The following is a 25,356-nucleotide window of genomic DNA, read 5'->3' on the forward strand; positions in this document are numbered from 1 at the left end:
CATGATATTCATATAAACAGTTCCATTCGGATCTCTGTGTCTTTCTAGCTTCCTTCCAAAATCGAGAAGTTTCAGGCCAGTAAGTAATCTCGCAATTGCTCAGTTCAGTCGATCGATCAACCATCAAACATTTGGCACAGTTGGCACCTACATTAATTGCCATGTATTGCTTCATGCGTTCAATTCCACAGATGAAAACGACACGAATTGACCTGTCCAACTTGCGCATACGCCGCCAAAATACAGCAGTGTACATGATAAAAATGTTTTGTAAAAAAACCATTACAGTGAAGAGAAAAGAAACCTACAGGTATGACTTCTCTTAAAACTTCTTGAGTTACACTCTTTGTAAATCTTGCAAGTCACGAGAAACATCAGGGACCGAATTGCTTTAGGCCTTGTTTAAAACTTTTCAAGATTCTCCGTCATATCAAATTTTACGGTACATGCATAGAGCATTAAATATAGATGAAAACAAAAACTAATTGCACAATTTACCTGTAAATCACGAGACGAATAATTGGACAATGTTTGTCAAATAGAAACAAAAGTGCTAAAGTGTCAAAATCCAAAAAAAAATGATCTAAACAAGGCCCACTTCCATAATTTTTTGCAAAATAGGAATAGTAGCATTTTCGTTTGTATTTGACAAAATTGTACAATCATAGACTAACTAGGCTCAAAAGATTCGTCTCGTAAATTACAGGTAAATTGTGTAATTAGCTATTTATTTTATTTATATTTAGTGCTTCATGCATGTGCCGCAAGATTTAATGTGATAGGAAATGTGAAATATGTTACAAAATATTTTAAGAACTAAACAAAGGCCTTATTAAGAACAAAAATGTCTCTCACGATTTTGCCTGCAAAATTGTCCTTGTGGAGCATGGTTCGATAGCATGGTGGGTTTGGTTGGTGACCCATGTTTTAGGGTTAGAAAAACGAAAAGAGTTATCTTTAATTTCTCTCGTCCATCACTAGAGAAAACTAGTGAGTAGTGCCTCCTACCTCCATGCATCAGTCCCTCTTGCTTTTTCAATTTTCTGTTCCACGTGGTTCAAACCATCTGCAGCACGCGAACTGAAGAAAGATTTCTTATGGTATGAGCGCTATAGCATATAAATTCAAGCATACTGGTCCTTTTGTTCAATTTTGACACAAACTGGAGCTACTCCAAAGAGACTTTTGCAAAAAAAAAAAAAAGATACGTGATTACATGTTAGATAGTGCACATGAACTTGTTAATCACTCCTAGATTGAAAAGAGTACCACTAGTTGGAGGAAATAACAGATGATAAAAGATGTGTGTGTGATGGCTGACGGAGATCCAATCTTGTGGTTGCCAGTTGATAGAAACTGGTCTGCCAGTGTATCGAGGTTGGGGATTCGGATAAGCATGGTCTTCAATTCATGATTTGACCTAACCCAATCAAAAGTAGAGAAATTCAAGTAATATACTCCCTCCATCCCAAATTGTAAGTCATTCCAAGAATCTTGAAGAGTCAAATTTTTCTAAGTTTGACCAAATTTATATGATAAAATTATTATTATTATGATACCAACTAAGTATTATTAGATTTTTCCTTAATTATATTTTCATAGTATACTCACTTTACATTACAAATCTTAGTATTTTTCTCTATAAATTTAGTCAAAATAAAAATGCTTTGACTCTCCAAAATTCTTGGACAATTTGGGATGGAGAGAGCATACTCTTACTCGATCGATTAGTTAGTGCGGTGGATTAGGCTATCTGGCACTTATTTTTTCAATCCGACTTCAAAACTTTTGATCAGGTCTTCCGGCCGGCCATTCCAACGCGGCGTCCACGAGCACCTGACTGCTACGTACGGAAGTTCTGGGGAGTTTGCGAGCGCGATTGCGAGCCAAGCGGATGGAGTTTTATGCCCAGCCCAGCCCCGCGTCGCGGTCTCGCGGTTGCATGGTGGAGAGATCCACGTGTCGTGAATCGCAACAGAGTCTCGTTGCTGTGCATCCACGCGTGGAACTGTCCATGCATTTTTTTTCTCTCTTCAGGAAATAAAGATGTTGGCTACCGTACGACGACCGAATGGTGTGGCCACAAGCATGGCACTGCGAGCGTTCTGAGTCTGTCCGTCAGTCAACTCTGAACAGCGAAATCAAAAGCCATCAGATTCAGAATCACGTAATCATCAGTTTACTGACCTGGAATTTGGACAGATGAATCGTCTGAAGTAGCGGAATCAACAGCCAACAGGTCGATCGGGTGACCAGCGGCGCGCGCTGCACGCCTGCGTCCTGTGATACGTGACAACGATTGAAGATAGCCTCGATTGCAGATTTGCAGAGGAGGTGAAACTTCAGCTCCGACGACCTAACGTCTCCGCTACACATCGGCAATTGTTAATTGTATAGTAGGAGTATTACTCGACGTACTTTTTATCCAAATGAATCGTATTATATTCTTGAGAAGACTTTGTATCCACTCCACAACGTGTTTTAAAGAATACTGTAAAGCGCAGGCGACTTGTCGCAATACCGGTTTTTTTCCTTGTACTCGAGGCTTGGTTTAGTTCCTCACCAAAAAAAAAAAAAAATCATCTATCTTATCGAATCTTTTGACACATATATGTTTGGTTCTAAATATAAATGAAAAAAAACTAATTATACAGTTTGGTTATAAATCACGAGATGAATCTTTTAAGCCTAATTAATCTATAATTAGCTATAATTGTTATAGTAAATAATATGTGGTAATAATGAATTAATTAGACTTAATAAAATCGTCTCGCAATTTTTAAACGAGCTATATAATTTAGTTTTTGATTAGTCTATGCTAACATATCCCATATAGTAACATCTAAAAGATTTTCTTTTTACGAACTAAACAAGACCTAAACAAGGCATGTAGCTTGACTTACCTCGAGATCGGTGCAGTACGTCACGGCCTTTGCCAAGCGGAAGCTGCGGCGGTAGTGAAGGCAGAGGCGGATTCAGTAACTTTGCTCAAGAAAGTCACAAGGTAACTTTCGCATATACATCCACCATTCAAGAGAGATCCAACTGTCACAATGCTTGCAACCAATCCAGGTACGGTATCTCTGTTTTTTGACAAAGGAAATGAGGCAGCTAGGAGTCCATGGAGGCGGAGCCAGCCGGAGTTCTCCTAACCGTGAACTGATGCTGCTGGAGAAGCACCGGTCGGCTCCGGACCGAGATCTCCGCTCCGACGCTCCCTCATCCTCTTTCTCGCACTCTGCATCAGCACCGACATGCTGCTGCATGCGGAGCAGCTCGCCGCTGCCGCTGCTGAACATCTTTGTCCCACCGCCGCCGCCGCCGTTTTCCGCGTCATCTTCTCTCGCTCAACTTTCTGTCGCACATGGCCGAGCTGCCAAGGGACCAAGGCTGCTGCTCCGCCGCACCGCGAAAGCCGGAACAACACCTGATGTCTCTGCATCGAAATCTCTACTTGCCCCTTTCATCGGACTCTACCCGGCCGTCGTCGTATGCGTCATACTCATTGGCGTCGATCATGTCCATTTACAAGACCCTAGCGAGCCATCGGGCTGAGGATGAGCCCAAGCAGCTGCCGCGCTCGCGAAGACTTCCTCGGCTCCCATTCGTCGTCCTCGGGCTCGCCATCTCAATGGCGTCGCCCGTGGAGACCGTCATGGCGGATGGCGCACCCAATTTCCCTCAAGATGCCTCCGCCGCGAGCTCGATGTGCCGCCCTCCACGCCGGCCTCGCATCGCTGTCGCACAGGTCAAGAGCTCCCACGCTGCCCTCTGCACACACTCGCCAAGCTCGCCGCGTCGCTCTGTGCGCAAGCGCTTGTCGTGCCGCCCTCCGCCTTGGCCATGCACGGTCGCAGTGCTAGGAGGCAGCTTGCCACATCACTCTCCATGCCGGCCGCTCAGCTGTCGCGCCACCCTCCGCCTCGGCCACACATGCATGCTCGCAACACTAGCAGCCAGCTTGCCGCACCACCGTCTGTTCTGGCCGCACACGCTCTCTTCGTCACCATCGCGTCGTCCTTGCCCATGGAGCGCAGCACATCACAGGAGAGTGCCGTCGCATGGGTGAATGGAGCATAGCGAAAAAACTTAGGGCCTGTTCGGTTAAGCATTCCTGGCCTGAAACGGCCCGGAACATTTCCAGCCCAGTACAAAATATCAAATGGTTCCAGGCCCGAAATAGTTCCAGGCCGTTCCAGCCCTGAAACGAACGGGCCTTTAGTGGGATGAAAGCCAACAAGTCACGGACAGATAGTTCCATGAGCTGGACAACCTTTAGATCTGATTTAGACGGTTGAGATGAAGAGAAAGTTACAACGTAACTTTATTGAGCAAAGTCACTGAATCTCAGTCCACTGAAGGCGTTGCACTGCATGGGAGAAAAATTTTAAACTTGACCTGATGCAAACAAGTCGCGAGTCGTGACAAATTTTCGCGGACCACTACCTTGTCATCAGTTTTTTTTTTTTTGACGTGATTGTCATCAGGTAGTAATGAGCTAGCCTGGAACACAATGCTCAATAAAGTTACCCCGTCTTCTTGATCCATTTCTTAATTCGTAAGCAACCTCCAGTCATCAATCGATTCCATCCGTTCATTGGATATTTTTGTAGATGGTTTGCCCCCAAACAATCTTCATCCGGAGAAAGGATATTTTGTAGATGGTTCGCACGCCGTTCATTGGCTTTCATGAGTAGCAAAGAGTCATCTGTAAACAGTAAGGAATTGATGCGTATTTTAGCACACTTTAATCTCAGACAAGTCACCTGTAGTTTTTGCTGAAAGTAGCAAGCGTGAAAAGGCTTTAGCACATAACAAGAAAATATAGGGGACAGGCCGGATCTCCCTGTCGAAGGCCTCATTGCGGACTAATTTCTTCACTGAGCTCACCATTAATTTTAATGTGGTATCTTATTGTAGTCTCCCAATTTGTAATAAGAACAATCCAATTTTCGTTAAACCCAAGCGGCCCATCATAAGCTAGCAGAACTTTGTACGTACCTGCGGTCCAGACTAGAGTTTGCATAGTTTGCACGGGAGATGAGTTTGCACTAGATACGTTGCCAATAATGTAAGGCATTGATTTAAACAAATAATGTAAGCCATTGATTTAAGGCAAGATGACTTTCAAGCGATTTGATAGAACCTTTGATGCAATCTTACATATCACATTATACAAACTTATTGGTCTAAGATCCTTGACTTTATCAGGGTTCACGACCTTTGGTATTAGGTTATCCTCAGTGGGAGTTTTATGACTTAGTTTTCAATTTATCTATAACTCTTATAATCCTAAACCCCACTAAGTATTTCTCTAAGCATGCAAGCTATCCACCTAAGCAATGCACTACCATATTGAGTTAAAATCCACTAAGTAAAACCTCATTAACTATTTATCTCAACGTGCAATGTGCTACCACATATATACAATTAAAATCCAATGGCACATGTGACAACTGTAGTGTCCACGCCAGCAAGACAAATAAGTATAGTCCACATCATCGTACTACACAATCCATTAATCCGCGATTCCCGCAGCAACGCGCGGGGTATGCTCCTAGTTTATATTTGGAAAGAGTCTCATTCTCATGAAACCCTGTCTACTCCCATAAAACTATATCATCTCTTTCTTCAGTAACATAGTGCCACATCGACATATTCAATATTTATAAAACTCTATTAAAATCTTATTGAGACTGGCCAGGACCACTGCTGTAACATTCTACTCCCGTGACATTGCACCTCCATAGAAAAATTCATAACCTCGCTTACCGCACCATGGCCCACAATAAAAGCCAAAATTGTTTATGAAAAATAGCTCGCACTCCACTATATACTCTTTCAAACAGAAAAATATTATTCATATCAGGTGTCACTTTTGATTGTACATGGTCAAGCAGCTAGCCTCATTGTAGCGTGAACCTGCATGAGATTCAAAAAGATTTGAATACAAACTACATAGTGATCAATTCCCTCCAATGTGTACTCTTGACCCATTTCTTAGTTCGTAAGCAACCTCCACTGCTCAATCAATTCCCTCCGAAACGGTAAGCCGTTTCCCAAAACAGAGGAAATTCTCCACGCCACGCCGGCTAAGCAACCGCGACCGCGAATCCGCGATTGCTTAACCCAGTCGCTCAACCACTCGCTACCTACGTTACGATTAATTTGCCATCGATCCCAACGTCCACATCGCGCGTTCAATTCCAGCCACGACTTGACTTGGCCAAACTGTGCGTACCACCGCCAAACCCACACAATACTACTGTAGTAGAACACGAATACAAGAGCACAGGTGCATGCCCAAAAAAGTCGAGGCAGGTGCATGCCAAAAATTTCCAATAGGATAGGCCACGGCGCGCCGCCTGGAACGGACCGCGTCCAAGCCCGCCCACAGGACAGCACACGGGGTGTGGCGGCCCCGCGGAACCCAATCCTGACCGATAACTGTTCTCTGATTTAAAAAGTTATGATTAAAAATATTATTTATTAATTTATTGTAAGAACTATAGCCAGAAATATTATTCACTGGTTAATCGAAAAAGAAAAACACGATAAGCGAACAGGACCGACCCTCCTGCGGCGCACGCTAAGCAAAGGCAGCACGTTTCCGCCCGTGACGGCAGGCACCGTTTTCCCGCCGTGGCGGCGCCCGGACGTGGACGGGGACGGATCATCCGTCCGTTCCACCCGTCGATCGTCACCGATGCACCTCGCGTCGCTCCAACCCGGCCCCGGTCCGGCCGACGACTATAAAGTTACACAGGGGCGCAGTGCTTCACACCCACCGCCTACCACCACCAGGCACCAGCAGCAGCACCGGATAGGGACACGGCAGCACTAGCTCGCAGAGAGAGAGAGAGAGAGAGAGATGGGGGCGGATCGGTTCCTGAGCGTGACGGAGGGCGGCCTGGGAGGCGAGGCGCTCTACTGCGCGGTCATCCTGTGGCTGTCCGTCATGTCGTGGATCATCTTCACCTGGGTCGGCGGCGACGGCGGGGAAGCAGGCGGGAGGAGGGGAAGGAAGCGCCGCGGCGGCAGCCGCGGGAGCCCGGTGTTCGTCGGCGCGTCGGGGATCTGCGACGGCACCGGGCCAGGTTGCAGCGGCGGCTACGGCATCTGCGGCACCTGCCTCGACTAGCCGACGGCCCGCCGCCCCCCGTTCCGTTCGCGCGCGCCTGCTCTGCTACTAGTAAGTTTGTGTGAGCGTGAGCGCGAGCGCGACCATGTTTGTAGCATCTACACGTCGTCGTCGTCGTCGTCGTCGTCGTCGATGCGTGGCCTCGATCGAACTGGCGAGCAGAGCAGCTCCCCTGTGTGAAGACAATAAGAGGGAGCCTACTGCTAGTCAGCCAGTCAACTTCGATCTTGCTTCGGTTGCACAAACTGAGTTGTTTTTTTTTTTTTGTTCCTGATGTTTTAATCTCGATCATCTGTAAATTTTAGCTGCAAAAGTACCCGATACATGTCTCGAACAGCTTGTATAAGATGAGATCCTTCGTCGGCGAGGTTACTTGTCTAGTGCGTTTAGCGGCTGTGTGCTGTGGAGGATTTCTCTTCCTAGGGAATGGAAGGATAAGTTGGGCACATGTCGTTTTCAAGTAGACAATTTGCAGTAGTTAATTGCGAGTCCAACAGCTTTCGGCAAGCAAAGCCGGAAAAGCTTCTCGTTTCCTCCACACAAACCACTGGTGGAGCAGAGCAGGCTGCACGGCCCTGTTTGGATGATGATTTGTTATCGTTTGATAAATAAGAATGGTTTCCAGTTGTAGTATATCCTTGGCCTACACCACCTCTCATTTGTTCCTTTGACTGATAAACTATGATAGAAAATATCGTTGATTAATTTATTATAAGAAAAAAATAGGGTACCCTCGATTAGTCGATGCAGGCCTTGAGTTCCATTTGCACCGAGTTATACTCGTGAAGTCTACTCAGCCTGCTCCTGACTGAACGACTCCTCCAGCTCTGGCTTCATCAGCCGAGAAAGATTCATCGACGTTCAGCTCGAGGTTTCCCGGCTGAGGGCATTTCCATTTCTGCAGTCTTCGGATCATTTCCCTCTCTCTCTCTCTCTCTCTCTCTCTCTCTCTCTCTCTCTCTCAGACGTTTCCATGGCTATGACCTCCATTGCTTACCGACCACATAGAAGAGGCAGAGGATGCTTGATACGCTTACGAATGGGGAAGGAAACCACCGGATAGGCAGGCACCAGTGCACGTGGGACGATTGGGCCCTCAATGGGCCACTGATGGGCTGAATCGAACCAAAGCAAGAAAAACAGGCCCAACCAGTTCATTTCGCTGAAAGTTGGCTTATACTTATGTTGATGTTGAAATATTATGAAAGAAAAATATTATTTCTTCACTGAAAAGTACTGCTAAGTACCGCTTCTCACCGTGTCATGGTCACGGACGCTCGGTCGAGGCACTCGATAGCTGGAGCTAAAAGGTTGAGAAGAAGAGGGAGTGGAGCGACAGTTAGGTGGTCACCCCCACCATGTCCTTACGATAGCTCCACCAGCTCTACATTCATAAAAAATATTCTATTCCACAAAATGTTACCCAAACGCTCTAGATCCACCAAATTTAGATTTACCAAAACATGAATCCACGAGTCAAACTCATCATTCTGGAGCAACTCCTCATGGGGTGCTCCACGAAAGGGTATTTCATACCTCCACGTGAATTTGGGTGGAAATTATCTATCATTGCCACTAGTTATTACACACCCATCTACATACCGGTTTGTTCTATTTTGGTTTCTTCATCTTCCCCACTCGACTGGACGGAGAAAAAAGGATTGTGCCTCTTCCCCCGTCGTGGCCAGGGAGGCCACGCTGCCCACCTCCTTCCTCTGTGCTACTACTCCGGTGGACCACTCATGGACAGATTAGATAGATCCAGTCCCATGGTGGAAGAAGATAGCAAAGGTGAGTGTTGGATTATAATGCTATCCACATTTTGTTGTTATCTGCATTTTAGAAAAAAAAATACTTATTTTGAACCTTCTCACATGTTTTAGGAAATTCCTAGTGTTGGCAAGTGTAAGATGAAGCCCCTCCAAAATAAAGATGACTTGAAGGTGATGTTTGGCAACATCGTTAATGAGTAGCAAGATCATTGGAATCTTATGAGTTCGAACCTCATCACACCCCTTGATGATGACAAAAGCGATGATTTTTTTTTAAAAAAAAATGTATTAGATAGTGGTATGCTTGCACAAATATATTTTGACATGTACCGAGATCAAAAACCCACCAAGGACTTCAACCACCAGTGGCATGTGGGTTTGTTTCTAAAGACATTGCACACTTTAGGGTGATACCATGATCAACTTTGCATGAGCAATGAAATATTGGCGGACCTTAATGGTTTATTGGTGGAGAGGTACGAGCTACAACCATCCTTGCATCTTAACTACCTATGATACTTGTGCCGGAAATGAGTCGAGTCGAAAAGTTCAAAGTCGTTTCAAGCATTCGGGTGAGATGATTACTAGGAAATTTGATGAGGTCCTTAACTCTTTGATGGCCATGGCAAAGGATTTCATTAGACCTAAGGACCCCAATTTTCCTGTGGTTCATAGGAGGATAAGAGATGATAGATGAGCATATCCATATTTTAAAGACTGCGCCTATAGATGGTACACATATTCGAGTTTCTCTTTCATCCCATGAAAAGACGAGGTATACTAGGAAAACGGGGATAGACACTCAAAATGTCTTAGCAGTTTGTGATTTTGACTTGCGGTTCACATGTGTGTCCACGGGTCAACCGAGAGCTATGCATGACACAAGTGTGCTATACAATGCAATCAGTGTGGACAAAAGAAATCTTCCCACATCCTCCACAAGGCAATATGAATGATTAATTAGTCGTTTTGTCTCTTTTGTATGATAGCAAATATTAACTTATATTTTCTAGACAATGTTTAGGCAAATACTATGTTGTGTTGATGCCGGATATCCTAATCGGCTCGGCTATCTAGCTCCTTACAAGGGTGAAAGAATCATATGCCGGAGTGGAATAGAGGTATGGATCCCAAAACACCTAAGAAAAAATTCAATCGCATTCAGTATTCTATTTGAAGTATTATTAAGATGTCTTTTGGAGTTTTGAAAATGGAGTGATAAATTCTATACAAGATGCCTAACTACCACATGGGGAAGTAAAAATGTTGGTTGTTACTTGTATGGTCCTTCACAAGTTCATTCGTGAGCATGGTAGTGAAGAATCAAGCTTTGTTAGTTTCAATCTTGATTCTCATTTTGTCCCAACAATACCGAAAAAGGTATAACTGATGTATAGTTACATCGGATGGTTCTATTTCGGAAGCCAGTACCGCCACTATATATGGATGCATTTCGTGTTGACTTGGCCATAGTTCTTGTTCTTGTTTACTTAGAACTAGGAGAATTCCCCGCGCTTTGCCGCGGGTATGAAGAAGTAATATACGGGTATGAAAAATAAATATAAATAAATTAAAATGTTAATTACTAAGAATCAAGATGTGTATATGGATCGGAGGAGTGGTGGTATTATTTAATGGTTGTATAGTTTCTATAGATAGAGATGAAGGTGTGTTAATGCACATTCTAGCTTTTACGTGAGTTTCCCAGGGTAGTATGAAATTTAAAGGTAACAGCCGTCAAAACAAAACTGCATGCGTTTGTCAGGATGCACGCATTGCCACTCAACTGCCGACCCTTTTTTTATTAAAAAAATCAGCCACGTTACCTCACGCTTCAAATGTAGATGCACGGTTACACTATACAGGGATGGCCTCTCCTCCCCTTAGGGCCTGTTTAGATTTAAAATTTTTTGGCATAAAGAGAAAAATTTGTGTGGAATTGGAGTCTGAGAACTAAACGGGGCTAAAAAAATTTGAAGGACAAAATTTTAGGCTACAACTGTGCACGCACTCTCATGGAAGCTCACCAATGACAACTTGCAGTTGCAATTGTCATTGGTGGGCTTCTATGGGAGTGCGTGCATAGTTGCAGCCCAAAATTTTAGTCTCAAAATTTTTTAGCCCCGTTTAGTTCTTACGCTCCAATTTCACAAAAAAAATTTCTCCAAAACATTTCACATCCGTTCAGACCTCAGCTGTCTTCCCAGATCCCCTTCCTCTGTTTTTCCTCCCTTTATAGCGGCAACCGCATGGATCAAGATTCCCCTGCCGAGCTTAGCGGCGAACAGCCGCCCGGGGTCGGGGAGTGGGGCGGTACCGCCGGCCGGCAAGGGTGCAGACACGGCGACCGACGAGGAAGCCATCATGGGGAAAGCTCCGTAGGAAAACAGACGAGGCAACGCATCACTACCGAGTGGGGCGGAACCCACCGGAGGTCCCATATTCAGCGATCCTATGCGTGCCGGCAAGGTAGAGTGCGGAGACGCCGTGGCAGTTTCCAGAAGAATCGATGGGGCATTGTGGAAGAGGAATCAACCGTCGAATAATTTCCGTGCCTGAATTGATGAAGTACGCAAGAAGGACGACGATGGTGGTTGTGGAAGAGGAATCGCTAGTGAAATTATTTTTATACCTCTTCGAGGTGTAGGTTGGATCAGTTTTCGTTAGCCGTTCGTGCGTCGGAGGAGATGGTGTGGTATGGTAGCAGGAGAAGGTGGATGATGTGGCTTAAGGAGATGCTAGAGAATTAGGTTAGTAGGATTTATCTTTATATGAGATATAGACTAGTACGTAATAGAAGACTAATCGTCATTTAATCTTTAACCATTTTTATGTATGGACATTGGTAATATTGTAGAGATGTTGTCATGGACATGGGTTAATCAATTATTTATCTTGTATGTCAATGTTGGATGGTCATGAATATTTGTGTCAAGATCTTGCATTTGTGTTCAAAAAACATACACCTTTTTTTTTGAATAAATATGCGTAAAAGAAGTGTGCATAGGCTATTCCCGCCGTTTTGTGGATATGGAGCTGTTGTGTAGCTACTCTATGAATCTCAGATCACGATAGAGCTTACTCTATGATGAATTCAAGATTTAGTTTCACTTTTTGAGTGGTGAGTTCTCCTAGAAAAGAACTAGCTCCTCTAAGCTACGTGGCCATCTTATTATACCTCTATTCACTTAAACTTATCAGCGCGACTTGTCAGCCATGATATATAATTTTTTTCTTTTACAACAAATAAACATCAGCCCAACCAAATTTCAACGAAACAAACATCACCTTAGTTACAAATTACATTTGTGCTGAGTTGGATACGTTAAACTAAAAATGATCTGATTGATCCCGAAACGTTATTTTGTTTAATATATGTTTAATACTCCCTTCGTCCACGAAAGAATCAATTTTTAGAATCCGTGTCAGTCAATTTTTTTAAAATTTTACTAACTTTATAGAAAAAATAACAACATTTATGACATAAAATACGCATCTTCTAAAAATATATTCTATAATAAATCAAATAATACTGATTTAATACTATAAGTCTTAGTATTTTTCTAGAAATTTAATCAAAGTTTAAAAGCTGAAGCGCCCCTGGTAAACCAGGAACTCAAATGTGATACAATACTAGTCCCACGAGGCTAGTGACACATTTATTACATCAGATAAGTTTCAGCGCAGTAGTCTCGGAAAGCGTGGACAAGGAAGGCACGCTATAATAATAAGACACCAAAATACAACATAGGTCCAAAGAACCCAGAAACAAACGATATCACCATCGAACATCTGACGAGTCCCAATGCCACAGGCTTAGTTGGGTGCAGACATGACCTTACTCGAACGCCACTTCGGGATCGAAGTCCGGATCTTCCTCTGTTTAATAAAGCAAGGGTGAGTACAAAGTACTCAGCAAATCCAACCTTACCCTACGGAAGGGGTTAACAATATATATGCATATGGATAAATCAAGGATGAGGCTTAGTTTTATTTGTATAAAGCTATCTTTTTACACATGCAAAGTTTCATTTCACAAATACTGTTGTAAAAGACCTCTTTTTCCACATATGATAGTATTTCTAAAAATGGGGGTTTGATCATAATTTTAAATGTTGTTGAACCCTTGTTCCCACAACACAATGGCAGTCAACCATTTATTTCCAAAATCACACTCACTCTCATGTTTTCACTCATCCCAACCCATCTAGTTGTTGAAACCAAACCATAACCCGTCCGAAACCGCGGACACGGCTATCCAGATAGATTTACACTCTGCAGAGGTTGTACACTTTTCCCACAAGTAGGATACCATAACTTACGCCGTCGTGCAAGCACAGATCCATCAAAGTCATTACCCTCCATAGCTAAGTAATGGCGCTCACCACGGGAACACTAAGGCCACATCTCATGATACCACAATAATTCACAAAGCTCTTTTCATATATTTCCACAATTTCACATACATCACTTAGTGTCCCGTTGCACACCTGCCTCCAGGTGATTGCCATACTAACTAGAGGGATTTAGACTAAGCCTTTCCCATGCAAGGCGAGTGGTTGTACGATAAATGAGTTAGGCAAGATGAATCATCAACTTAGTCCTTAATCAAGACAAGGCGGATATCTTCACGCTTAACCCCGCAAGGTATAAGCCACAACACCAGGGCATCCCCAAAAGAGATCCCATCCGCCCCATCTCCATAGTAATCATATCTATAACTTGTTCATTAACCCTTTCACAATACCCACAATTTATTTTCACCACTCACACCTTTTACTTTTAAAATCATTATATTTGAGAAAATATAGCGATGAGTATCCAGGATGAGTAACAAGTCCTAAGCATACTAAATAATAATATTTCTATCATAGCATATTATTTGTTTATAGGTTCGAACAAGACAATTACCGGGTAATATCAATTCAAGGATGGCTATTCAACAGGTTTAACTAAGCAGCGAAAATACTTCGTACATATATCGTACATGCAATATTTAAAACGGCTTCTACGGGTTGTGTTTAAAAATAGGATCAATATGCATCAAAGGGGATCGGTTGGACTTGCCTCCGTCGGCGTCCTCGGCAAACTCCTGCTGACACTCCGGGTCCTCGACGTCAAACTCGCGGTACTCGTCTCCAACGTTCTCGTTTTCGGGCTCGTTCACTCCGTCAGCTAAAACACGCGACGACCGACACAGACAACAGGCACAGATAAATAATCATATAAATTCAAATGAGCTCCAAAAATCATGAAATTAATATGGGATGTATATCATGATTTTAGATGAATTTAGGACAAAGAATTATTGAAATCAGAGTTAGCATATGGTATTTGTGAAATGGCCGGACTTTAATCATGCGAAAAAGGCTAACGATGATTAAGGAATGGATGCTTCACGTGCGCATTTGTTTGGCTGGTAGTGCATGCATGCATGTACTATTTGGTGAAGTTAATGCTTATGGCCCACACATGTATGGTTAAAGAGAAATTAGCAGAGATCATTAGAGCTCTTCTGTATGTCATGGTTCTATTTGTGGAGTTCTTGGCAGTGAATCGGTACAGACAAATATAAGAAAAAATACGGAAAAATACTACAGAAAGACAGAGAAGAGCAAGGAGATGCTCATGAGCTGCTCACCTCGTCTTGCGACGACAGTCGAGCTCGGCTTGTGCGTATGGCCGTATACGGTTTACGCGAAGTGAGAGCGAGTGAGCGAGTGAGTGAACGTGTTTCTCGGGTGGTGAGAGTGAGCATCCGAGGCTGGCTTTTTATAGGCCAAAGCGCTCAGCTGCGTGCCATTAAAAATACTACTGTAGCACATGGTCGATTCCTAATTTGCATGCACGATGCATGCAAATGGACGGTGCCTAATCACCGTGTCCTTGCATGCAGGTGTATGCAAATGGACGGTGCCTAATCACCGTGTCCTTGCATGCAGGCATGAGATATATATTCGTGTAGGTGCACTGCTATGTTTTCTTGCATGTAAGCTTACTGGTACTCGCTGTTATTTGTGCGCGAAAAAATATGGATGGATTAGATGGAGATACTATAGAACTCAAATTATTTTATAGTTTTTGAAATATATTTTGAAAATAATTTTTAATGCGAGTGATTTTTGAATGTGAATTTTTGAGACGTTACAAAAGCTTAACTTAAAACAACTCTAAAAATTAATTCTTCCGCGGACGAGGTAGTACGTTTTTTATGTTAAATTATATATGGCCATATTGTTTGTTTACCTTAAATAGGTTAAGGTCTTGTTTAGTTTCAAAAAAATTTGTAAAATAGGCATTGTAGTATTTTCGTTTGTATTTGATAAAGATTGTTTAATCATGGACTAACTAGGCTCAAATGATTTATCTCGTAAATTGCAGGTAAATTGTACAGTTAGTTATTTTTTTAATCTATATTTAATATTTCATGCATGTGTCGTAAGATTTGATGTGATTTTTGAAAACTAAATAAGACCTAAGTTCACACGTGGCCATGAAGTATATGAATACAGGAAAAGGAAAAAGTTAATAGCTCTCACCGTTTCTCCGAGAGAGAGAGAGGACAACCGTCTTAACAAAATACACTCCTACTCCGTACTAGAAGCACCAAACCAACAGCCTCAGAAAAATCACCAGCTGAAAAGCACCATCCTCTTCCTCTTCCTCCTCCGCCCCCAATCCCCCTCCTCGTCTCGCCACAGGCCACAACCCTAGCTGCCCCCGAATCCATGGATCCCAGCAAATCCAGCACCCCTCCGCCGCCTCCAGTCATGGGCGCCCCCGTTGCCTACCCTCCGGCGGCGTACCCTCCCGGCGCGGCCGCCGGCGCGGCCGCCTACGCGCCGCAGCTCTACGCGCCGCCCGCAGCTGCCGCGGCCCAGCAGGCGGCCGCCGCGCAGCAGCAGCAGCTGCAGATGTTCTGGGCGGAGCAGTACCGCGAGATCGAGGCCACCACCGACTTCAAGAACCACAACCTCCCGCTCGCCCGCATCAAGAAGATCATGAAGGCCGACGAGGACGTCCGCATGATCGCCGCCGAGGCCCCCGTCGTGTTCGCCCGGGCCTGCGAGATGTTCATCCTCGAGCTCACCCACCGCGGCTGGGCGCACGCCGAGGAGAACAAGCGCCGCACGCTTCAGAAGTCCGACATTGCCGCTGCCATCGCCCGCACCGAGGTGTTCGACTTCCTCGTGGACATCGTTCCGCGCGACGACGCAAAGGACGCCGACGCGGCGGCCGCCGCAGCTGCTGCGGCTGCTGCTGCCGGGATCCCGCGTCCTGCCGCGGGAGTACCGGCCACCGACCCCCTCGCCTACTACTATGTGCCTCAGCAGTAATGTATCATCATCGCCCTGTTATCGTTTCGTAAGCGCAGATTTGTTGTTTGTGACTGTCTTAGTTGTGGCGGCTGCTGCTGCTGTTGTTACCGCGTAATAAGACTTGTGATTTATGGGCCTCCCTCGAGCTTAAGAATTGAGCGTTTGATTCTAGAATCCGGGTAAGATTGTTGTAAGTGGGGGGCGCCCTTTGATTGGGCTGGTGGTGTATGCCTATTGCCAAAGCCTAACTCATGTGATGCTGTAATGAGACAAGTATTATGCGGTCGTCTGGTAATTATTGTGCAATTACTGCTCTTCATGCTTCTGTGTAACACTCTAACCAGAATGTGGCTGTCTCATGAAGGTGCTTGTGTGATGCTAACAAGCTTAAATATCTAAGTGATTTGAGCTTTGAAGAGTGTCATTCGAAGTTCTGTTTGTTGTACTATGCCGAGTACAGTAGTTTAGCATGGCATGCAATCGGTTAATGAACTGAATGGGTGAATGTATTTGATTGGGCAACGTGTTTCTCCTTTGTGTCATTATCTGGTTAATTGGATATATACTTTAGTTCTTTTACCGTTTCCTTTTTAGACGATCTCCTTTTGTTGACAACATGTTTTGTTTCAAGCTAGTCTTTTAATGGACTATATAAGGTTTTATCATTTATTTCTTTAAAAAGCTTTCAGAGTTAGTATATTTAAGCATGATTTTTCATTTTTGATCAGTTAGTTCTGCAGTGATGACCTGATGATCTGTTTATTGAAGGGTCATTACCTTAAACTGCAGATTTGTGTATATGCAGTCTGTATGCATTTCCTGTTATGCGCTTCTAGAATATATAGCATATAAATTATTGGAGCTTGTTATGCGCTTGTAGAAATAAAGCATATAAATTATTGGAGCTTGCAATGAAGAACCGTGTAGCTGTGCATAAAGGATGGTTTATTTGTCCAATTTTCAGTTTTTCAGTGTCCACACTTCTGACCATTGGGGCTCAAGTGTGGTTCCCTACTTCCTAGCAATTGATTGGTCACCAAACGAATCAATCACAAGTATCTGTATATGTTTTCTTCTTCCACCAATTTAGTCGAACACCACTCATATGGAGCCATTGGTATTGTCTACATGCATTGGTCATACACGTCATGCGGATTTGACGATTGTTATGATGTCTACTCATATGCAGGCATTGATATTGTGTACATGCATTGGTTGTACGCGTCATGCAGATTTAACGAGCATTGGGATGCTTTTTTGTCCCTTGTGGAACTTGGTGAATTGGGATGTTTCTCTCCCTTTTGGAACTTGGTGATAGTTGAGATCCTTTGGTCGAAGCGTGTTGTGTTAAATTAGCCTCTTCAGTCTTCACTAACATGCAACTCAGCATTTCTTTCTACTGGAATCATGAAAATGAAACTGCCATATGCTGTTTGTAAATGTCGTCAGATTTGCCTTTATCAATACCATGCTAACTTGTGCTTATTGTGGGGAAAAAATGCATGTAATTAATTTTACTCTGCTCATTTCTGTATCATTTTTCTTTCATACCGCTGCACACATGGTGTTTTTATCTGATTCCGAAGGAGTGCCTTGGTTTTATTTACCCACTTGTTGACTGTGTCTTCTTGTTGGTATCTTTTATGCTCAACTGGTTGACCAAACATTGCTGGTATGCAAATATTTGAAACCTAGACAACGGGGCATGATGCTGCAATCTCAGTGGTGGTTATTGCTATGGACGGTATAGTGCCCTGTACTGCTGAGGTCACTCTGCTGTGTAATGTGTTGAATGCATACGATGCGAAAGTGACGCCATGTGCTCACATTTTGTTGTTAATAAAAACATGCCAAGCAGAAGAGCAGAAGTTGCTGTGGTCACTCCATGAAACAGTCATGAAACAATATTTTCTGTTATAACAAATCAGCATCAGCCAAAAAAGAAAACAGCCTGCCAAACATTAAATCCTTGTAGTCTTTCCCTGCAAACGGATACTGCAATTGCCTTGTTTAGTCCACCTCAAAATCTTAAAATTTTTCAAGATTTCTTATTTTCGGACACATGCATTGAACATTAAATATAGATAAAAATAACTAATTGTATATTGTAATTTACGATACGAATATTTTAAGTTTAGTTAGTTTATAATTGGATAATAATTATTGAATACAAATGAAATTCTTACGATAGCCAAAATCAAAAAAAAAATTCCCACCTAATCAAGGCCTAAATTCAGATCGGACAATGCAACGTTTCCTCGAAAAACTGCCGCCAGGAGCCGAGGGCTAGTCGGCGGCAGCGTCCGGTGCCGTGCCCTAGCACAACCCGTCGCGATTGGACCGCGGCTGCTCCTGCTCGCATTGGAATGCGCCTCCCCCTGCAGCTCTCCCGCCAAGTGAGCGCGCGCGCGTGTCCTCACGCCGCGGGGCGGTTGCCAGAAAGGCAGAAACCCAGCAGAACCAGAATGCTTGCAGTTGCAGGCGGGCCACCGGAGCGAAAGGGACACGGGGCAACCACCCGCAGGCAGACGTTGAGGCCGGCGGCAAGGCAACGAAAGGACGGAGTGAAGGCAGCTGTTTGGTTCTATTTTTAGCTGTGGTGGCCACATGTCTTTCTTTCTTGTTTTTTGCTGCTTGTGGTTGTCGTGTAGCGCATGGCGATTGTGGCGAGGCCGTGGCGAGTGTGGCGGGCGTTTTCTCCGCCACCGCCATGCCAGTGGCACAGTGTGGCCATGCTGTGGCTGCCATCATTGTGGCGTGGCACAGTGTGGCCATGCTGTGGCTGCCATCATTGTGGCGTGGCACAGTGTGGCCATGCTGTGGCTGCCATCATTGTGGCGTGGCACAGTGTGGCCATGAACCAAACAACCCCGGACAGCCCGCGCCCACGAGCGCTTTCAGCAACAGAACAGCCGAAATGATCTTGATGTCAGGCCAGCCAGTTTGTCCAGCCAGCCGATCGAGCGGTCACAGTATATCTGATCGAGATGGACACAGTGCAGCTGGAGCTACGGCAGCATCCTTCCCTCCGTGTCACTACGTCAGGCCGCGGCACACAACACCAGCTCGGCTAGCATCCATCAGAGAACAAGCAGACGTCCGTTTCACGTCGCTCTCGCTCCTCGCACACGCCACAATGGACTTGCATTCGCAGCATACAATCGCCCAAGATTTCGTTTCCAAACACTTTCAGTTCCGTGTCGCTCTTGATCTCCGATCATCACCGTATCGTCACCAGCCAGCGGTCAATGATTTAGGGGCGCACGAACTTGATTCCTTGCAGACAGCCTAGGAGGAGCAAGTTCGAAAAAAGCTCAGGCATGGCCACTCAGGGTTTTGCTTCTGTGACTCCCATGGCGTACGTGCCTCCTCGCTCCGGTCAATGGTCATCATCGTCGCGGCTGTCTCGGTGAACAGTGCACACATGGCTCAGATATTAACATGCAGATGGCTTCAGTTTTGTGACGAATTCATCACCACACATTTTTATTTATTGATCCTTGCCTCCTTGGGCGCGGGAAGGCAGGAAGCTGACGCATGGAACGGTGCTCCAACATGGCCGGTCGACGCCCCCTGGCTAGATGCCCTCCACACTCCAATAGTCTCATCCCATGCCACTATTATGGTGGAGAGGCGGACAAAAAAATGATTAACCGAGACGGGCATCACAACTGCCTCAGACAAAAGATCACGATTAATCATGATCTATTCTTAGTTAATCAAAATAAAAATAACAAAAAAAAAACAGACTCAACCGGTCTACTTAGCGATTTAGATCAATTAACACCATCAGCATATATAATTCCAAATTTTGTAAAGACTAGGTTCGTGCCCGTGCGTTGCTACGGGATAACTAAACTTTAATACATAAAACACATGGATCGCATGATAAGAAAACAATACTATGAAATTAAACACATGGATCTCACAAAACCTTTGGAAATTTTCTACATACCCTTCCAGATTCTAGTACATAATGCAGAGAACGCTGCTTATCCAAGTTATAGAACATAGTATATAGTTTTTTAAAAAATAAATAAAAAGATGAAAAATAATAAACTCCTCTCCTTTGCCAGAATCCCAAGCCATGATAGCACCATCGTCACTCAGAGTACATATAAGTCTCCCTGCCACACGAACTGCAAACCATGAAGTAGATACAGTAGCAAATAGAATTCAGTCTTAAGCCATGGAAAAGAGGAAAAAAAAATGGTATTCAAGACTCGAGATATCAAACTTTTTAATGTTATATGTCTCTAACTTATCATTTGTCAACTAAGATAATTAACTGATGGCAGTTGGTAACAAACAGTGTATTGCTCTCGCAAATGAGTGAAGTATTGAGGGAAAGATAAACATAAGCTTAGTATGGCTGGCTTGCTTCTTTCGATGAACCAAAGTTCATAATTTGCTCCTAGGGTAAAGCTATAGCAAAAGGCTCCTCAAACAAAAGAGTGTATCCTGGCTGATGTTGTATACTTTACTACTGTCAAACAGTTAATAGTAGTTATGAAATACACTGCTGCTAGAAAATGATGACGATGCATAAACACGGTGTACTTTTAATTGTTATATATGTTCTTTCAGTTACAAATCTTGAAGTTTATGGAACATATCTCGCTCAGTTTGCTCAGTTGGATGGGAACCTGTCAAGCTATAATTATAACATGCAGAAGTATATGGAGCAAGTGAGAAGTTCTAAAATTATATCGTTGATAGATTTTCATGTTATCAGAATCAGAATGCATTGGGGGCATTATGAGAATAGATACAAAATTGGAGGGCACAATATCATGTACCTTCTAGAATGATCTTGCATGCGGTTAAAGAATTAAGCCATTGATTTGTCACAAAAGGTGCTGATGCAACCTGCATGGTAGATCATGTAAAAATGGGCATGCTTGCTTGTATCTGAAAGAAGCTCCAGATTCAAGAATGATGTTATAATGTATCAACTAAATTTTGAAGGGAATTTGAATGTCGTACACAAAAAAAAAAGTTGAGATACCTGATGATCAGCCAATATTCCACATGAACCTTCAAAACATATTGATGGAGTTCAATAAAATTGTGCAGGCAGTAGCAGCGGGTTGATTTTGAAACATGATGATGACAACAAAACGACCAAGGATCCAATATAGTCATCCCATCCTCCCGGTGTGGACCAAGAATTTGAATCCATAAATACTATATGCAATATGGTATCATCAATATAGCACCAAGTTGGAGTTCAAGTTCCATGAAATCAGTGCTCAGCCTTAATTTTATGCAAATATGATGGATTGCAAATTGACATTTCACAATATGTCAATCACCAGTTTTAGGCATATGGAAACCTTTTTCTCTGGTCTCTACTGTCTACCAACTACTCATTAACATTTCACAATCAACCAATCCTAAATTTCAAGCATGTGTGTCGTAGTACTCACCGGAGAAACGGTCTTGTAGAGAAGGCGAAATGCAGAGGCTGACCAGACATTGCACAGGAGTGGTGCTGGCCGCTAGCCGCCCAGGTGTCCGACAGAGTTGAAGATGCCAGTAGCTCAGACGCCTAACGAGTTGCATCTGTGTAGTAGTTAGATATTTTTATAATGCAATGCACAGGCAACATAAGAGTTCCAGCTTTGAATTTTGAAGTAAAAACAAGTCAGCAAGGTCTCAATACTATTACCATCATGTCCAGCTGAGTGCTTCCAACATTCTTTCATGATCTTTATCTCTTTGATTGGTTCCATTTCTGAGTGTGCATGGAAATACAGAAGCTCACTTAGAATATAGTAAAAAATTTGTTAAACAGAAAAAAATTCTTAAGAGGATGTGTTGATACTGATAGTAACAAATATGGTGTCTTCCAGGTTCCAACGTACCTTATTCATTGCCGACATGGCTTTGCTTCCACCTTTCATTCCATAAGAGATTGAAGTGCCTGCATGTTGGCACCTATAAGGTAATCAAGTGAAGGAATAAATGGTAGAGCAGATATATTGCTTAATTCATGCCGCTGCTTCAGAAATAAAGTTTTAAGTTGAAGAAAAAGATATTTCAGTGTCCCTCAAAGCACCTATGCATGGTCATCATGGTTTACCAACCCCTTTATGCTCTTGACCACATATAATAAAAAAAAAGCATGAATTGGTTAGCTATTTAATCACAACAATTAAGCATTACAAAAACCACAAGAAGCATTACTAATCTATCAGGAGCCTTGCTCACCTCCCACGAATCAGGCTGAGAAAATATATTTGCATCTCATATCTGAACTTTGATATTTCCTGAATAAAAAACAGCACCATTTAATAGAAACATAACATTAGATGGTCAGAAAATAGAGATCTTTGCTGGTCCACATTGCAAGTTAAATGAAAAAACAACTCAAACACAAGAAGAATATTAATAGGAAGCAAGTGCAGAACAGAGAGCGAAGAGATTATGGGTGCCCATGGTTAAAATAAAAATCATTTTAGGCATATTAGATCTTATTGGATTCAAACAAAGAGCCAGCTCAATTTAGTATCAAAATTATAACTGCCATGATTTAAACATCGTACTTCTATTTGTACTTGACCCAGTCTCTACCCAACTTGCAGCTCCCTGCAGATTCTACATGCAACCACAATTGGAATGCCTAGAGTTTCTTGCTAACATATCGTCCCTTGATCTGTTTCACGCAAGAGTATAACATATCTAAATGTCCAAAGTTTTTAATATTATCGTATTACCATTTACCATTTTCTACAATATAGATTGGCTTTGGCACCAGGTTGCCTAGTGTGCGCAGAACATTTTAAGAAGGCATTTGCTTCCTTGCAGCATAGGCAGATACTACATGACTATTTGATGCTACTAAAAACGAACTCACCCACCTAATGAGCAATTACAAATAAATATTACTGCATGCAGATACTGAAAGCAGAGCATTCTAAATACAAATAATTTAGAAAGCAGTAAAACATAAAAAGAAATGGCACCAAGAGATCATTGGGATGATTCATTTGTAAGAATAGATAGATACAAAAATTGTATTGTTGTGTTTTTCTCAAAACAAAATCCTTTTCCCTGTGGAACCCCCACAAATTAAACTGAAAAATTGTAAGATCATGGAAAAGACATATACCAAGAGGTTGGATCTTTCAAGCTATCATCCTTCCGTGTCAGTTTTACATGTATTTATGCTATTAGGAGCAGTGATAGATCATTGGCACCTCGAACCTTGCATGGCAACAAAATAGAAGAAGCATGATTTTATTGCGAACAAATCAATGGAAGAAGCATTAGTAACTGCTTTTACTGCTTGTACTGGAACAAATCAAAGAAAGCAGATAGGAAACCGGAGAGGGAAATCCCTGTGCTTGTATCATGCATGGCCCTAAGCATCTCACCGTGAGTGGCTAGCGCTGGTGAGGTGGTGAGGTTTGGAGGGTGATGACGAATCTGAAAGCCATGATGTGGTAGAGGCCAAGAACGAGATTCTTACCCATCGGCACAGTGTCGTCCTCAGCAGGGGCGGCAAGATCCCCAAGATCTCCTACGAAGAAGGCTAGGTCTCCCTCCCCATCCGTGGAGGCCGCCTTGACGATGATGTAGCCCTCGTACGATCCTGTTTTTTGCGGCAGCGACGCCTTCGTAGCTGGCATCCTCCATCGCGACGCCCAGATCTGGCCTGGGATCATGGCCGCACCACCCACAGCCACTTTTGGCCGTGTTGTGACAGGGTGTAGCAGATGGGGGGAGGGGTGCTGGAGGCCGGGATGACGAAGGATGGGCCGTGTGGGACTGTGGCAGAGCTCAGTCCCATCTGCGGCGACGGTGGTGTAGAGCAGGGTAGGGGTGTGACATCGGGGGACAGGGTGCATAGATTGGGCGCACTTGTGGGAGGGCGCGTGCAGATTGTAGGCGCGGGAGGTGGAGGCGAAGGCGGAGTGGGAGCGAACAGGGCAAAGGGAGGTTGTGCAAACTTGCTTCCTCCTCCGCCGCCATGGCCGTCGATGCCGGACGGGATAGGATCAGGGGGCGGTGTCGATGGGAACGGCGGGGACGCCGGCGGTGAATAGGGTCGATGTGAAATCCTCGTTGCGCTGCTACCCTGATTGTCGGGGCGATCTGCGTGGAGGAGGAGGCGGGCGAGGTCTGCGTCGCGCGGATCCGCGCGACCTGATCCGCGCCGAGGTAGGAGGCGGGCGAGGTCCGCGGGAGCGCAAGGGCGAGGTCCGGAGGAGGCGGGCGACGGCGGACGAGGGCGAGGTCCGCGGGAGGCGGGCGAGGGGGCGCGCGGGACGACGTTCGCAGGAGGCAGTCTTTGTAGTTGTAAGGAGAGGTAAACCTATTTTAGCAAAAGCCGTGGGCTAGGTGGCCCCACAACCAAAGCCTAGATCCACCTCTTACTGAAGTACATCTAATTGAGCTTCTTTTTTACAAAGAAAAATAATCTGACTTCATCCATTAGGGAGCAAGGGAATCAGATCAGTTCCACTTAAAATTCAATCATAACATCACTTATAACCATCTAAAGTAAGCAACAAAATGCATAACCACTATTTCCAGTGCTTGACGCGTTTGGAGGATCAGTTCCTTGTTGTCATCACATCTTTTTGCAGTTATGCCTACTGAGTAATGACACAACTGGTGCATTCCCCTGTACAAGACCTGCAAAAAAGTTGTGTCATACGCCGAAAACAATTTTGTTTCTTGTAAGTTGTGTTTTCCAGCAAATGGTAGCCCTCCTACCAACAATATTAGCATTGTTCGCTCTACCCCTTGCTTGTACCACCCACTAAAAAGGTCAGTAAGATCTATGGCTATGGGTGTTCGCAAGCCTAGTACGAGGTAAACCACACGTCATAATTTTAGTATAACATCCATCTAAGAACAAATGTTGAATTTTCTCCATGCAGCAAAAGAAAGCAAAAATCGTTACCAATCTAATTTCTTTTTTGTGAAGTTACCTTTTTAAAATAACACCTCTCTTTAGGAACCACATGAAAATCTTAATTTTCAAAGGCAAATTCAAATGCCAAAGAGCCATTGAAACTTTCATCCTCTTGTTACCAAGATCTCGTTCGTTGGTTTCAAAGCAACAAAAAAAATGTCCCTTCCCCTTTTATATTTACGTTCATTAACCTTGCTA

General features: G+C 43.8%; 3 protein-coding genes across 34 annotated transcripts; 2 read left to right on the top strand and 1 right to left on the bottom strand.

Moving 5' to 3' along the window:
* Positions 6,769 to 7,587, top strand: LOC8055844. The gene has a single exon (XM_002460378.2). It carries the CDS (start codon positions 6,872 to 6,874, stop codon positions 7,139 to 7,141), a length of 270 nt encoding a protein of 89 aa, XP_002460423.1. The 5' UTR covers positions 6,769 to 6,871; the 3' UTR covers positions 7,142 to 7,587.
* LOC8055845 (nuclear transcription factor Y subunit C-6) lies at positions 15,496 to 16,564 on the top strand. The gene has a single exon (XM_002460379.2). The coding sequence runs from the start codon at positions 15,642 to 15,644 to the stop codon at positions 16,248 to 16,250; it is 609 nt and encodes a 202-aa protein (XP_002460424.1). The 5' UTR covers positions 15,496 to 15,641; the 3' UTR covers positions 16,251 to 16,564.
* Positions 20,122 to 24,629, bottom strand: LOC110432952. Of its 32 annotated transcripts, none has more exons than XR_002450272.1 (8): positions 23,707 to 24,629; positions 23,347 to 23,441; positions 22,446 to 22,504; positions 22,294 to 22,332; positions 22,100 to 22,158; positions 21,904 to 21,969; positions 21,032 to 21,797; positions 20,122 to 20,371 (listed from the first exon to the last, which is right to left on the bottom strand). XR_002450272.1 is itself a non-coding variant. In XM_021454257.1 (6 exons), the coding sequence occupies exons 2-6, from the start codon at positions 21,907 to 21,909 to the stop codon at positions 20,199 to 20,201; spliced, it is 414 nt and encodes a 137-aa protein (XP_021309932.1). In that variant the 5' UTR covers positions 21,910 to 21,969; positions 22,100 to 22,332; the 3' UTR covers positions 20,122 to 20,198. The 32 variants fall into 32 exon arrangements, 1 of the variants encoding a protein (XP_021309932.1); XR_002450264.1 differs by having other exon boundaries at positions 22,100 to 22,172; XR_002450278.1 differs by having other exon boundaries at positions 22,422 to 22,504.

This window comes from Sorghum bicolor, chromosome 2, assembly GCF_000003195.3.
Source record: "Sorghum bicolor cultivar BTx623 chromosome 2, Sorghum_bicolor_NCBIv3, whole genome shotgun sequence".
NCBI lineage: Eukaryota > Viridiplantae > Streptophyta > Magnoliopsida > Poales > Poaceae > Sorghum > Sorghum bicolor.